Source organism: Vigna unguiculata, chromosome 1 (genome assembly GCF_037176805.1).
Source record: "Vigna unguiculata cultivar grain cowpea cultivar isolate G323 ecotype 2 chromosome 1, ASM3717680v1, whole genome shotgun sequence".
Lineage (NCBI taxonomy): Eukaryota > Viridiplantae > Streptophyta > Magnoliopsida > Fabales > Fabaceae > Vigna > Vigna unguiculata.
Window position 1 is genome coordinate 44,518,166 of NC_140792.1, and position 13,918 is coordinate 44,532,083.

The 13,918-nt window shown below is 32.8% G+C and overlaps 2 protein-coding genes and 1 pseudogene across 4 annotated transcripts; 1 reads left to right on the forward strand and 2 right to left on the reverse strand.

The window, feature by feature from the left end:
• Positions 1 to 19: 19 nt before the first annotated feature.
• On the reverse strand, positions 20 to 1,889 carry LOC146889004 (uncharacterized; annotated as a pseudogene).
• A 3,523-nt stretch (positions 1,890 to 5,412) lies between these two features.
• LOC114176093 (uncharacterized) lies at positions 5,413 to 6,242 on the reverse strand. Its single transcript, XM_028061018.2, has one exon. It carries the CDS (start codon positions 6,161 to 6,163, stop codon positions 5,672 to 5,674), a length of 492 nt encoding a protein of 163 aa, XP_027916819.1. The 5' UTR covers positions 6,164 to 6,242; the 3' UTR covers positions 5,413 to 5,671.
• A 3,918-nt stretch (positions 6,243 to 10,160) lies between these two features.
• On the forward strand, positions 10,161 to 13,809 carry LOC114172685 (uncharacterized). 3 transcript variants are annotated; one of them, XM_028057040.2, is made up of 6 exons: positions 10,173 to 11,735; positions 11,863 to 11,934; positions 12,513 to 12,580; positions 12,767 to 12,896; positions 13,253 to 13,333; positions 13,420 to 13,809. In XM_028057040.2, exons 1-6 carry the CDS (start codon positions 11,601 to 11,603, stop codon positions 13,564 to 13,566), a joined length of 633 nt encoding a protein of 210 aa, XP_027912841.1. In that variant the 5' UTR covers positions 10,173 to 11,600; the 3' UTR covers positions 13,567 to 13,809. The 3 variants fall into 3 exon arrangements, with proteins under 3 accessions (XP_085530477.1, XP_085530476.1, XP_027912841.1); XM_085674351.1 differs by lacking the exons at positions 13,253 to 13,333; positions 13,420 to 13,809 and having other exon boundaries at positions 10,161 to 11,735; positions 12,670 to 12,869; XM_085674350.1 differs by lacking the exons at positions 13,253 to 13,333; positions 13,420 to 13,809 and having other exon boundaries at positions 10,168 to 11,735; positions 12,767 to 13,246.
• Positions 13,810 to 13,918: the final 109 nt, after the last annotated feature.

The following is a 13,918-nucleotide window of genomic DNA, read 5'->3' on the forward strand; positions in this document are numbered from 1 at the left end:
AAGGAAAATTTTATGTTATCTAAATTACCTTCTGTTGGTCTGAGATGAATACCCAACGATGATCTGCAACATCTCCAATATCCTCCAGCAATAGTGTTAGGAACCATCTCCATGTCTCTTTACATTCATTCTCAACTGCAGCAAACGCTAATGGATAGTATTGGTCGTTGGGGTCCCTGCCCACTGCAACCAAAAGTTGACCACCATATGCTGTTTTCAAGTGGCAACCATCAACACCTATGAAAGGCCTACACCCAGCCAAGAAACCAGTCTTAAAGCCAGCTAAGCACATGTAAAAACAGCCAAATCTTGGTGGCAGACTTGGTTGGGGTTGATTGATCTTGATCTTGACAGTTCCAGCCTTGACCCTGACTAATTCAGCAATATAATCATGTAGTCTACCATATTGACGTTGTCCATCCCCCACCAAACAGTCCATTGCAATTTGTTTTGCCTTTCCAGCCCTCCATGGAGTAATGCCTACACTATATGTCTTCTTGATTTCATCAATTATTTGACACACTGTCATGACACCTACGTTCATGTATCTATCTATTAGAACCTGCGCAATCCAGTCCTTATTTGCATTTTTATTTCCAAACACCCTCCCACACCTGTGACGCCCAACCAATGTCTTAACTTGAAATGTTTCCCTACCTCCAACCTTACTCACCATGATTAAAAAACCACATTTTTTTTTTACATACAGCCCTGACTCTCCTCTGATCATTCTTCACAAATTGTACTTCTTTCCCATTCAAAACACTATGCTCCATCAATGCTTGTTTAAACTCCTTCAAAGAACGAAATTTCATTCCCAATTTGAACTTGAAGTCTTTAGTCATATCTTCTGCTCTGTACTTCGAAAATTTGGGCCCATCACGAACCATACCATTCTCACTATCCACATCAGACTCTAACTCATCAGTATCGTACTCCTCACTTATGTCATGTACTCCAATTTCAGCATTAGTGACAAATGAACCTTCTCCAACATCCTTTTTAGTCCTCACTGTGCTTGGATTGCGTTTCATTGCTTTCCACCTATCCAAAACAGCTCCAAGTTTTCTCACGGGTGGCTGAATATCTACACCAAATCCATCATCATCATCTGCCACCCTTTCTTCTTCACTATCATCCAGTTTGTCTGCACCAGCCCCTTCATCATTTTCAGACTCAACCTCTTCACATATAACATCCTCCTCACCCCTAACTTCTGCCTCAACCACCCGTTCTGCCACCCCTCCCAATTCTGCCTCAGGATCCACATGAGCCTCATCCTCCATTTGGACCTCAGTCACCACATCACCCTGACCCATCACTTCTGCCTCACCCATCACTTCTGCCTGAACCCCTACAGCTGCCTCACTCACCCAACTAGGCTCACCAGCAACATCAACCTCAACCCCTACAGCTGCCTCACTCACCAAACTAGGCTCACCAGCAACATCAACCTCAACCACTTCAGGTGCCTCATCCACTACAGCTGCATCAGGAACCACATCTTGTTCACCCCCCACGTTTGGCTGACTGAATTCTTCATCCAATTCAGGACCAGTTATAAAATGCACCACTTCGGCCTGACAAGGAATGTGTTGAACATATATATCCACCTCTTCGTTCCTTTCCTCTGCATACTTAGCCAAAGCTAATGCCTCCTTATCATCACTCAATAATCTTAGATTGTTTAACAGCTTCTCTTTGGAACCCTTCCACCACAGTTTAACATCGCCAGCGTATTTAAACTCCTTCACGATGCCTAATGCTTCAAAGAAAGACCAAAAATCTGGATCGATCCCTTTCACAACGTGGATTTCACCGCCAACATATTTCAATCCCCTATTCCTTTCAAACCTACCCATATGATGAAATGCCACCGCAAACCCCATTTGCAACCCTACATTTCAAATAAAGCACAAACCCAACAAAAACAACAACAATCAAACTTTAATAACAGCAAAACCAGAGTAAATCGAACAATGAACGAAACAAAATTTGTAAACAATACAACTTAACTTACCTCAGTTCACCAATGTTGATTTCGTCGTTCAAATATCACCACAAAACCACTTTGATTTCGCTCTGTCAATGAAGTTTCTGTATCCTTCGCAGAGTGCAACCCACTTCGACTTCGTCGTTCACCACCTCAAGTTTAGGGTTTTTAGCAAAAAACCCTTTCTAATTTCAAAGGTTATGCTTACTTTCGCAGAATGTTAGCTGAAAACATTACTAACTTAACCATACTTCTTTAATTAATGAACACGTGACTGAAAACATTACTACTATAACAACACTTCTTTAATTAATTAACACATGAGCTGAAAGCATTATTACAGTCTAACCAAAACGTGCATAATATTGTAATTGAAGAGAAAGCCTTAAACGGGATCCTTACGTGGCCATCCGTTAGCCAGGTGTCAATTCAATTTAACGGAGTTTAAAATCGGGGACCAATTCCATGCAATTTAAAAGGTGAGGGACTGAAATGGATCAATCGTTAGATGGGGGACTAAAACCAAAAACCACTAATAGTAGGGGGACGAAAAACATAATTAACCCTTCGATTTAATATAACGAACGTCTCTCTTAATGATATTTTGAATTCTCAATATTTTTTATTTCTATTCCTAAACTGACTTATTTCGATTTTTCTTTTTCTTAATCTTGTCCTAAATCTCTTTGTCTTCTGATATACTCACCTCTTTCTTTTTTATGTATATACCCACAGGGCTTAAAACTATTAATGGCAACGCTACAAGCAGTAAAAAAGAAAAAAAGGTGTATATTTTTGGAATCTTAACAAGTTTCTTAATATGCAAATATAGTTTAACATAAGTTGTCGGTGGTGCCCCCACCATTTCAGAGTATATACTGCAATTAGATAAAAAGTATGAATAGATAAAAAGTATAATTTCTTAAAAAGTTGTTGCGTTAGTTGATTAGTAAATATATTGTATAATATAGTAATTTTCTTTTTTGTGGGGGGTGGAATAGTATTGGCCCATTGAATACCTTGAGTTAAGAGTGGGGTTAAGGGCATGTTCGTTTGTAGGGATAGTACTGTTAATGTGAATTAGGGAGCGCAGATTGTAAAATTTATCGTGTTCCATTGTATGTATTGAAGCTGATTAGAGAGCGCCGATTTGAGGGATGTGTGCATTTTTCCATCCACCCTTTTATGAGAAGATTAGAGAATAAAGATGGTCATTTTCCCATTTTACCCTCCATTTTGCCCTCGCTGGTTAGTGTGGTGTTGTGTGGAGTAATGGCACCGGTTACGTAACCGGTGCCTTGTGTTTACAAAGGGCGACACCGGTTACGACACCGGTGTCGTTGATTTTTTTTTTTTTTTTACCTTTTTTTTAACTTCTTTTGACATTTTTTTTTAAATTTTTTTAACTTTTTTTTACATTCATAAAAATTTAATTTAATTTTATTTTAAAATTTTATATAAATTTAATATTTTTTTAATTCGTATTAATTAATGATAATTATTTTTATAACATCAAATTACAAAATCATTCTTTTTTTTTACACAAGGATATTATGGTAACTTAATAAATATATCTATTTTAACATATAATTTTATCTATCACATCAATCAAATCTTTCACTAACTTTCATAAAAATTATCTCCAAATCTACTCACTTTACCCTCTAAATCCACTCAAAAAAACACAAATATCCATCCACCTAAATCTACACAAATCCATCTTCACACTCTCCCCCATATCCATCTACACAAAAGAACCCACCCTAAGTTGGCGACTTCGCTCTGCACAACGATCTAAGGTCAACAACATAATTAATTATTCATTATTTGACTAAAATATTACAAAATGCAACTATTACTATATTCCTAACTTATGTGCTTCAAATATCATAAAATAGGAAGTTTGTTACCCTTGTAAAAAAGGAGATACACGATGTGATGGTGCATATTAATATCCTATTAGTTAGGTTTGCAAACACAAAAAAATGACCACAAACATTGCAAAGTGGGGATCATAATAATAGCATAAGAACATGTCACATGCCCACATTACCTTTTCACTTGTGCTGATATTAATACAATCATTTCACTAATAACACATAAATATTACTTTTCTTTTTTCTTTCTTTTCAAAAATAATGATATTTTGATAAAAAAATTTATTACAAACTTTGACAAAGTTCGTGTGACTCTTAAGTTTTAGATCTCTGTCTCTCCTCTCTCTTCCTTCACTTGCTTATTCCCTTCTTCTATCTAGTATTATCACATCAACTTTATCAACAAAATCTTTGATAAAAAAATATTTTTATTTTTTCAATTCTTATATTTGAATAAAATTATAAGAAGTGAGGAATGGAAAGAAAGAAATATAATTGTAACAGAAAATCAGTCCTTTTGCCAACCGAAATAGATCGGTCTCTCTTTAGATCCAAGTGCGGAAAAGTAAACACACAAAAAAATGTGATAAATTTACATTTATATATATATATATATATATATATATATATATATATATATATATATATATATATATATATATATATATATATAATTCAAGAAAATGAATGTCAGTTTCTAATAAATAACAATATAAAATTAATTTACATGATCATTGATTATTTTCTCAAAAGTATCGTGTTTGTCGTTGAAAATGTTTTTCACTTTTTACATTCGTTAATTGTTTTATTTATTATTTTGAAGTTTGTCTAACAGGCATAAATATAAATATTAATAATAATCATTTAATAATGGTAACCTAAAGAAAATAATTATAATATTATTGAAGTTGGATTTCTTTATTCTCTTTCAATTTTATTACAATAAATATTTAATTATAATTATAAAAAATAATATTAAATATCACTAATAATGATATTTTTATCGTAATTATTTTTAGCATTAGAAGGATAATAGTATTGTTAATATTACAATTACTATTACAATTATTATTAAGACTAATAGAAATGCATACACTAGTGTGCTGATATATTTGTATATTTTTTATTTTATTTTATAAAGTTAAACTTTTTTTTAAATTTTACCTATTCAAATAATTTAAAAATAAATTACACTATCATCATTTTAAATTTTCATATGTTTTGAAAAGTTTATTCTAAAAATTTGTTCTTAAGGCAAGGATTTGTTCTTAAGATCTGTTCCAAATTCTATTTTAAAAAGGCTTGTTCGGAAAGAATTTTTTGGAATAAAATAACCTTTACAAAAATTTACAAAAACTAAAACGAAGAAAAAACCTTCAACCTTTCATGGTTGGAACAGGGCTTAGATTTATATGGGCTGTTAGCCTTTAAAACTCTGGGCCGCTAAAGTGATTTCCGGACTGGATTTCTACACTCTAACCCAATACTAGTATTCCGCTCCAGTATATAACTAACTGGAGAATTTTCTTTTTGCAAGAGCAGTTTTGGTAACACTATTTGTAGATGAAATCCCATAGTTACAAATTTTAATTAATTTAAACAAAATGTATCATCAGCATTGCTCCACGTTTTAAGTGTGGACTTGAACATCCTTCGGCGTTGATCCAGTGGTACAAACTACCCAGGTCAGTGTAAAGTTTAACAAAAAAAATTGGAAAAACAATACACCGAACACAAATGTGTGTGAAAGACAAAATTTTAAGAAAATTGTTGGGCAAATCGGTTGAGATCAGAGGGCGAATTATTCGAAGATGGTATCCAAAACGGGATTCCATCGTAATTGATTCCCCAACCTCGGACACACAGGGAAAACGGTAACCTCGTTTTCCGCATCTCTTTCACTTGAACTCGAAACGAGTGAGGGTGAAACCTTGGCCATGTTGATTCCCCTTGTCCTCTTACTCTGTGCCTCTGCAATGGCCATCTCAAATTTTGAAGCCTTGGAATGGACCCTACTAACCGGCAACAGCAGGTAAACCTTCCCCGGTACAAGGTCCTCTTCGGGCAACAAAGCAGAAACCCGTCCCGTTCTACGGAGTTCGTCCAACGGAGTGACGACGTGGCCGAATTCTTCTATCATCAGCTCCCCCGATTTCACCGGTAGCTTGATCTCGCGCGTGTTCCCACCACTCTCCAACAGAATAGCTGTTTTGGTAGGTTTTGTTCTCTTCTTCAAAATTTTCCCAATACTTACACCGTTAGAGATACAAGAAGAAGAAGTGGCGTTCCCCATAGAATAGAAAGAAGAGGGTTGATTTTGTGCGGTGGAAGATGAGAGTGAAGTATATATAGGGTTTAGGTAAGGGGGAATGTTTAGAATTCTGTGGACTTGCGTTTCAGTGAAAGGCGTGGCTGTGGGAGTGACGCGAATTTTGGCTTCTATGGAGAACTGGTGTCTAAAACGCGGAATTAATTTCTTTCTTTTATTACTATTTCTTTCTCGTTGACTCTTTACTTTTCTCCCTTCTTTCCTTTTTAAAACCTTTACACTTCAATAACTATCGTGCTTTTGTAACTCCAAAAAGTCAGTTGTCAGCAACTATAAAATTGGTGAAAGATAGAAAAAACACCAGGCCAACCAGAAAAAAAAAACAATTATAAATATATCAGAATTTGATCAAAGTATTACATAAATGAATGAATATTGTAATTTATCAGAAAACAGACTTTATTAAATATGTGTGTGTTTTTATTGTAGTTTGACTTTATTTTCGTCAAAGTTAATTTTTCAAACACGTTAAAGGGAACACATATTGAAGGATAATTTAAATGTTGGAATTTTGAGGATACCAAATTTTGGGTGTAAGAATTGAGAATGACGCAAAAGATTTATGTAATGATGCAGCCTTTTGACATGGGCAGTGTGCTTTACAGTTGTAGGAATCACCGGTCAATTGTTAATATGTAGGAGAGAAAAGTTACATCATATTTTGTTAGACAAATATTATTTGGCTCCAAAAATGTTTATCTTTCTCAAAAATTATTAAGATATGAAACAAATTCCTGAAACTATAATTTATTAGTTATATCAGGCCTCATCGTGAATTCAGTTTGGGATTATTATAATAACTAGATGTTACAAGTTGAATATTTTTTTCTTTTACTAGAGAGACATTAATTTTAATTTAAGACTGAAATAGTAGTTATTTTAATTTTATAGATTCATTTGACATTTTAAATATCATGATAATTGAGAATAAAAAATTCATTAAATATAGTCAACCAAAATCTTATGATGAAAAATTGCTGCCAATAGAGATGCTAAATATAGTATACTAATAATATGGTTATCTCAAAAGACTATTATGACAACTTCTCTCAATTTTCAGAATTTAAATTTTCATTTTATTTTATATGACAAAGAAGAAGTTTAAAATGCAATAAATAGTTTAACAGAAAAACGTATTACATATAATTTTCTAATATACAAGTGGAAAAATAAATAAACAATAAAAATTATAGTATATATTATAAAAATTGTAAAATAATTAAAAGGCGAATACGTCCATTGAATATCAATATTAATATGTTCTATTACGGATTTTTCTCTCTCACGCATGTATGTATATGGAAATTTTGAAAGACTTGTGCTTTTTTATATTAATATATATATAGTTTTATTAAATTTAAGAGAAATTAACTAAAACAAAATTGATACCACATAATATATATATATATATATATATATATATATATATATATATATTGGTTTATTGTAATATTTAAGGATTATTATTCTTCGTCGTAATTAATGATTATTGGTCTAGTATATAAGTAATTGTGTCATTCGGTCCACATAGTCTATTACGAAAGCAATAGTGACGGGAAGACAATAATAACGATTGTGAGAAATTATTTGACTTGTGCCATAACTGATATAAAGGTGAGATTGTACATCAAATGTATACTAATATGTTTTATTGGTGTGAATCAATCAGATTGTTTATATATTCGCCCATAAATGCAGGAGCACATCACAACCGGAGGAAGTCGAGGGATATGTGCCTCAAAAGATGCCTCTGATAAACTTGTTCTCCGAAAAAATATGGATAGAAGAGCCTTGTATGAGGCTCTATATAAAGAGTGAATATCCTTATGAAAGACAAGAATTTTAGACGATGAAATAGAGAAAACAAATAGAATAAATTTAGACATAATGAGAAAGTGATTAGTGGTTTTTGTTAAACCCAATGGTTTAAGTAGGAACAAAGTTATATATATATATATATATATATATATATATATATATAATTCAAATTAAAGTTATAAAGTTTTCTGATAACCATAAAATCCAGTTGATGACTTTAAGTTTGTCAAACATAGAACTCACATATAATTCATTTTAGGACATTGAACCTATAAACAATCATAAATCCAATTTGAAGATATAGACCATAAAGCTCATTTGAGGACATTAGATCCATGACAATCATAGTCAATTAAAGAACATAGAGTTCATCAAGAGTTATGATTACATCAATTACGATGTCATAGTTTTTGCATTTGTTACAATGACATATTGCAACCTTCATGGATCGTAGTTATGTTACACCCCACAACACGTCCATTGCTCACTAAACCACATCATAATGTCTTAAGACAACTTAAGTATAATGCATACACTATTGATTTAATATTGTGTCACTTGGAAACGATAAGTGCATCAATCGCACGTAATAAATAATAAATATAGTTATATTTTAAAGGACTTGCGCAATACACGACGACTCTCACATTCAATATTAGATCACAAAGTTCACAAAAAAAACAATATATATTTTTTTATTAAACAGTTGGTGTGCAATAAAAATTTAATATAAAGCATTTACAGTTATTAAAGTTATATTTTACTCACTTCATTCTCGTACTATAAGATGTAAAGATCACTTAAGAGAGACATATAAATTTTGAGTTTTCTAACTTAATTGGTTTTTTCGCATATTTAGACAGAAAAATAAACAAAGGAAAATAATATAATAATTATATTAATTTTAAATTGTAAAATATTAAATTATAAATAAAAAATTATTGAATCATGACTTACTAATAAGAGTATGACGTGAGTTATTTATGAGTGATATGATGTCATTACACTCAAGTTAACAATTTTATTTACAAAACATCCCGGTAGGTCTTTTTCATTAACATAGATGTAAAAAGTCTGAATCAATAAAATGAAAATAAGTGAAAGTACGAAACAATAGCCCAAAGACAACTGGACCAACGGAACTTCGACATTAGCCCATACACTAACGGGAATACACTATTGTTGATCGGTGACAAGAGAAAATGCTTTTATGTCATATTATATCATATTATGGGCCATTTATCCAAAAATATTCCATCTTATCTACTTTTCTTTTTTATCTTATATTATATGAATGATATTATCCATAGAAATGCATGAACTTTGAAGCTAAGACATCGATGATATTCAACAACTAAGGACACCTTTCTAGTTTGCATTTCTTATCAAAAGAGTTAAACTTACATACTCTTTGGGTGACCCATTGCTTTGTCCCTCTTTATTCTGTGCATTAAAGCACATTCTGTAGTTAGTTATATCACAAAAACACTTAGCTTAAACCCAACTCGACAGTGACACCATTAGCTTCATCTAACAGTACGGATCAAACTTCATCCTCAAACCACCACCAAATATCTCCCAACTTTTATATACATAAATTACCCTGGAAGTTTATTTGGAGACCCCATGGGTGTGTTATGGAAATAGGTAATGAGAAAATGTTAGGTGCGAAATTAGAAATTTTATGTTGGATAGATAAGGTCCACTTTTCTCAATGGAAGGTGACTGTCCCCACAGGCGCAACTTAGTGCCGACCACTTGCTTGTGGAAAAGCTCGCATAGGAAAGTGTAAACTGAATCCCTATTACTTGTGATTTGTGTGTTGTGAATCTTCTAAATGACAAGGATTGCTCATAATTGTTGGATAAATCCAGAAATGTTTTTGAGGAAACGATAAGAACGAACAAGAGAAAGGATAAGCACGTGCGTCAGCTTCCTTGCATACAATACGAAACTAATTAAATCGCGTGCCTTTTTTTCTTTTCTTTTCTCACTCAAAGCAGACAAATTTGAAATCAGTTTATGAAAAAAATAATATTAGGATCTCATTTGTTATGTCACACACGTATCTACGTGTCGTTTATATATTTATCCACATATTATTATGAAATACAAGAACATAAATAAATCATTTGATAATTTTGTTATCCATTTGCTACTATTGATTACCTAAAAAACCCAAAGATTCTAAGAGAATAAAGAGCTTGGCGTGTAAAGGAGGAGCAGCATGATGCATTATGGTGGGTGTGGCGTTGGCTTTGGTCTGTGATCACCATAACTAAAAAGAGGGACCCATGATTTCAAATTTCAGTTTGTTTTGAACGTTTGTTACCGTTGGTGAAGAATCATAGGTCCCAGATTTAAACCTGGTTTGGTAATGTTAGTGTCATAAATTTTGGTTCGATAGATGCAATAATTTGCAATGGTGCCCCCTTCCCTCCCAACCAGAGATAAGCAAATAGAAAGGTACAAAGGATGTTTCATTCTCTGTTTTTGTTTTTCTTGTTTTAAAAAACCCTTCATTAAATTGAAACCATACCCATACATTTTGTTTTTTGCTTGGAAGGGATGGGTGTGAATTCAGCATATATTTGGTGTGCATTTAGTTCTATTGAAATAGGACGTGCAACCTAACGTTAAAAAATGTTTACATGTAACACATGCAACCACTTTTTAAGGGATAATGAAATCAGTTAATGGGTAAGAATTTAGACAATCAATTACTCAATATCATGAATTATTAAGTTGGTAATAACAACAACTAAATCTAGGACAATTTTCCATTTGTAACTCTCTACTTTATTGATTGCAACAACGAAATAGAAAGAAAAGGAAAATGATAAAAAGAACATAACATTCTTGAATAGGCAACACTGGTTGGTGCACATTGGGATTTCAGATTTATTGTCAACCCATGCATATCTGACAAAACAGTGGAAGATTGAAAAGATCACCTAATAAATGAAACATAATCTAAAATGTCACTGGGTATATGTGATACTAGCTAGATAGGCTTAAATCTAAATTTAAATAATTTCCATTGGAGAAAACAAAATGGGGTATCTTCTGATATGATAGCCTCTATTTCAATCTTAGATATGCTTTCCTTACTAAAGAGTAGAAAAAATATACATTTCTTTCCTCTTTCTTTTCTTCTTTCCCAATTTGCCACAGATTAAGACAATTTTATTTATTTATTGTAAGCAAGGAATCTGATTAAATGCTTGGTTGTTCAACAATTTTTACTACTTCAAACAAACCAACCTAAAGGAAATTAGAGAATCTTTTTGTTTGATCCTAAGCTACAAGCAAGTCCCTTTTTTGCCAAGTTTTTAAGGTCAAAGCTAGCCTTCGTGGTTTGGTTCTTTTGAAAATTAGGCCATTAGTTTTTTCTTCGAGAATTAAAAACAGGGGTAAAATGGGAAATGTCCTTGTTTTATTGTTCGTATATAAACTCTGAGATTCCTGAGAAGACCGAGAAAGAGAGCGTAGAAAGGAAAACGAAAAAACAGAGTACCCGACAGAATTTGAAAACAAAGGCTGGAATTTGAAGAAACAGAGATCGCTACTGGGTGTGAAATATATGGCAGAGGTTGTTTTGTTAGTCGATGATTTGAAGCTGCTTTCTGGGGTTCCTCGCTGTAGAATTTGTCACGAAGAAGAGTTTGAAAGCATAGAAACCTTGGAAGCACCTTGTGCTTGTTCTGGAACCGTTAAGGTAAATAAAAAATACATAACTTCTTAATCTTAAACACCTGATTTTTTTTGTTAATAGCTTATTATTATGCTTCTTCGCTCGAGTTTTTATTTTAATTCTGATTAATAACTGCGTTTTTCTTGCGCAGTTTGCTCATAGAGATTGCATACAAAGATGGTGTAACGAGAAAGGAAATACAACCTGTGAAATATGTCTCCAGGTATGAACTTTGGTCATTCAATTTTCATTTTTTTATTTTTTAGTTTTGCACTCTGTTCGTAGCGTTAATTTCATCTGGTTTTGGTAAGCTATAACCGAACTTGATTTCTTGATGCCAATCAATTTTTTGTTTAGAGAAAAGAGGGAAGAAAGAGAGTTATCGGAGTGTACCTAATATTTGGTGTCCTTGTTATGGTGATTGGGTGCGCTTCCTTATCTGATTTTGACATAGAAACGATAATAAGTTCCTTTTTTTCTTCCTTTCCCCTTTTGTTTATTTTCAAACCGCAGTTGCTTTTGTTTTTGTCTTTTGCTTAACTTTGCTGAATATTGAAGTCTCTACCCATTAGTATACCATTTCTATATCAACACCTATCTGTTTCTCCAAAGGACGAAGTTTCACTTATTTGTCTTTTTGAATCTTCGATTTCATTTGACATATTGTAGGAAAGTGGGGTTGGAAATTTGTTTTATCATACATTCAATGAAGTGAGACCCATTTATTGCATAATTACTTATTTATCTGAAAAGGGCATTGTGTGATGAGTATGTAGATTGATATTAGTTTTGTTATTGCAGCAATATGAACCCGGATATTCAGCTCCACCCAAGAAGTCTAAGATAAATGATGAAGCAATGTCCATTAGGTAATTTTTCATAATATAATATGTATATTTCCCGCGTCCGATTCAATCAAAGTGATCTTTATAACTAATTATTTAATTAATTAATGAAGAATTGTGATAACACGTGGCTACGTGAGAGGGAGCAAGGAATACAAACTGTTTTATAAGATTAGTATTTATTATTATTAAAATAATTTACCTTTAAAGGGAGGAAGAAGAAGAGTCAAACGAAAGAACAGAGATAACGGTTGAAGGAGTTGCAGTGGAAAGCGATTACTCGGAATGCAGTTCAGGCGGGGACAGAAACGCGTCTTGCTGTCGATCACTTGCAATAGCTGTAAGCATTATCTGATTAGCTTTTTTCTTTTCACGCGTCCTACTTCTGAATCAATATTAGCCATGGCAACAGAAAGGTTGCTTGTGCTGTGCAATAAAAAATAATTAGTTAAGAATAAAATAAAGTTGGGTGAAGTTGTGAAAAGCAACGAGTCAGAGTGGACTCAGACTCCCTTCTGCTATTGCCAACTGCATTGCCACTTGCGTTGAATTGGGTTTCCAACGCATGGCCGCCCCAAGAGTTGAAATCAACATTCTCTCTTTCAAACAAACAAACAAAACTTTTCTTCATGTGACTCATTTATTTGTGTAACGCGTAAACATGCTGAAAAATAACCACCTACCTTTTCTATGCAGTTTACGATTGTCTTGCTAGTAAGACATTTTTTCGCAGTGCTTTCAAACGGAACGCAAGATTACCCATTTACACTATTTACTGTAAGTGCTCTCCAATTTTAAGTATAAAATGGAAAAGAAATATTTACAATTTTCGCTTACGGTTAATATACCATTTTTTTATGCAGGTAATTATATTAAAGGCTAGCGGAATTATTATACCTATGTACATAGTTATTAAGATTATTGGAGCCATTCAGAACAGTAGTAAGCAGTATCAAGATTCTGATGATGAAGATGAGATACAGCATAATGTAAATTTAAGACATTCATAGATTATTTGTTTACTGTATAAGAGCATTATGAGATGTTCGTCAAATAACATTTTGCGGCACAATTTAAGATAATGGAATTCAGATCGGAATGCACCTTCCCTTGCCCCCGCCCAACACTAATAAAGTACTAGGTTAGGTACTTTGGGCGTCCGATCCCGTTACATACCATACAAAAAGTTTAATAACATTTATCTTACAGATGTAACTTTTTCAGTTCTTATATTTAGAAATTATTTATTTAAATCTTCAGATGTACCATTTTCAATCTGTTCAAAACTTTAGCATTATTTTAAACTTAAGTTTAAAATATATTAATTATTAATTGTAGAAATTAAAATATAAAACTTATTCA

Coding starts and splice junctions, on each gene's coding strand:
- LOC114176093 (XM_028061018.2), bottom strand. CDS start 6,163: ATGGGGAACGCCACTTCTTCTTCTTGTATCTCTAACGGTGTAAGTATT.
- LOC114172685 (XM_028057040.2), top strand. CDS start 11,601: ATGGCAGAGGTTGTTTTGTTAGTCGATGATTTGAAGCTGCTTTCTGGG. Junction 11,736..11,862: donor CTTGTTCTGGAACCGTTAAG/GTAAATAAAAAA, acceptor TTTCTTGCGCAG/TTTGCTCATAGAGATTGCAT. Junction 11,935..12,512: donor CCTGTGAAATATGTCTCCAG/GTATGAACTTTG, acceptor TTGTTATTGCAG/CAATATGAACCCGGATATTC.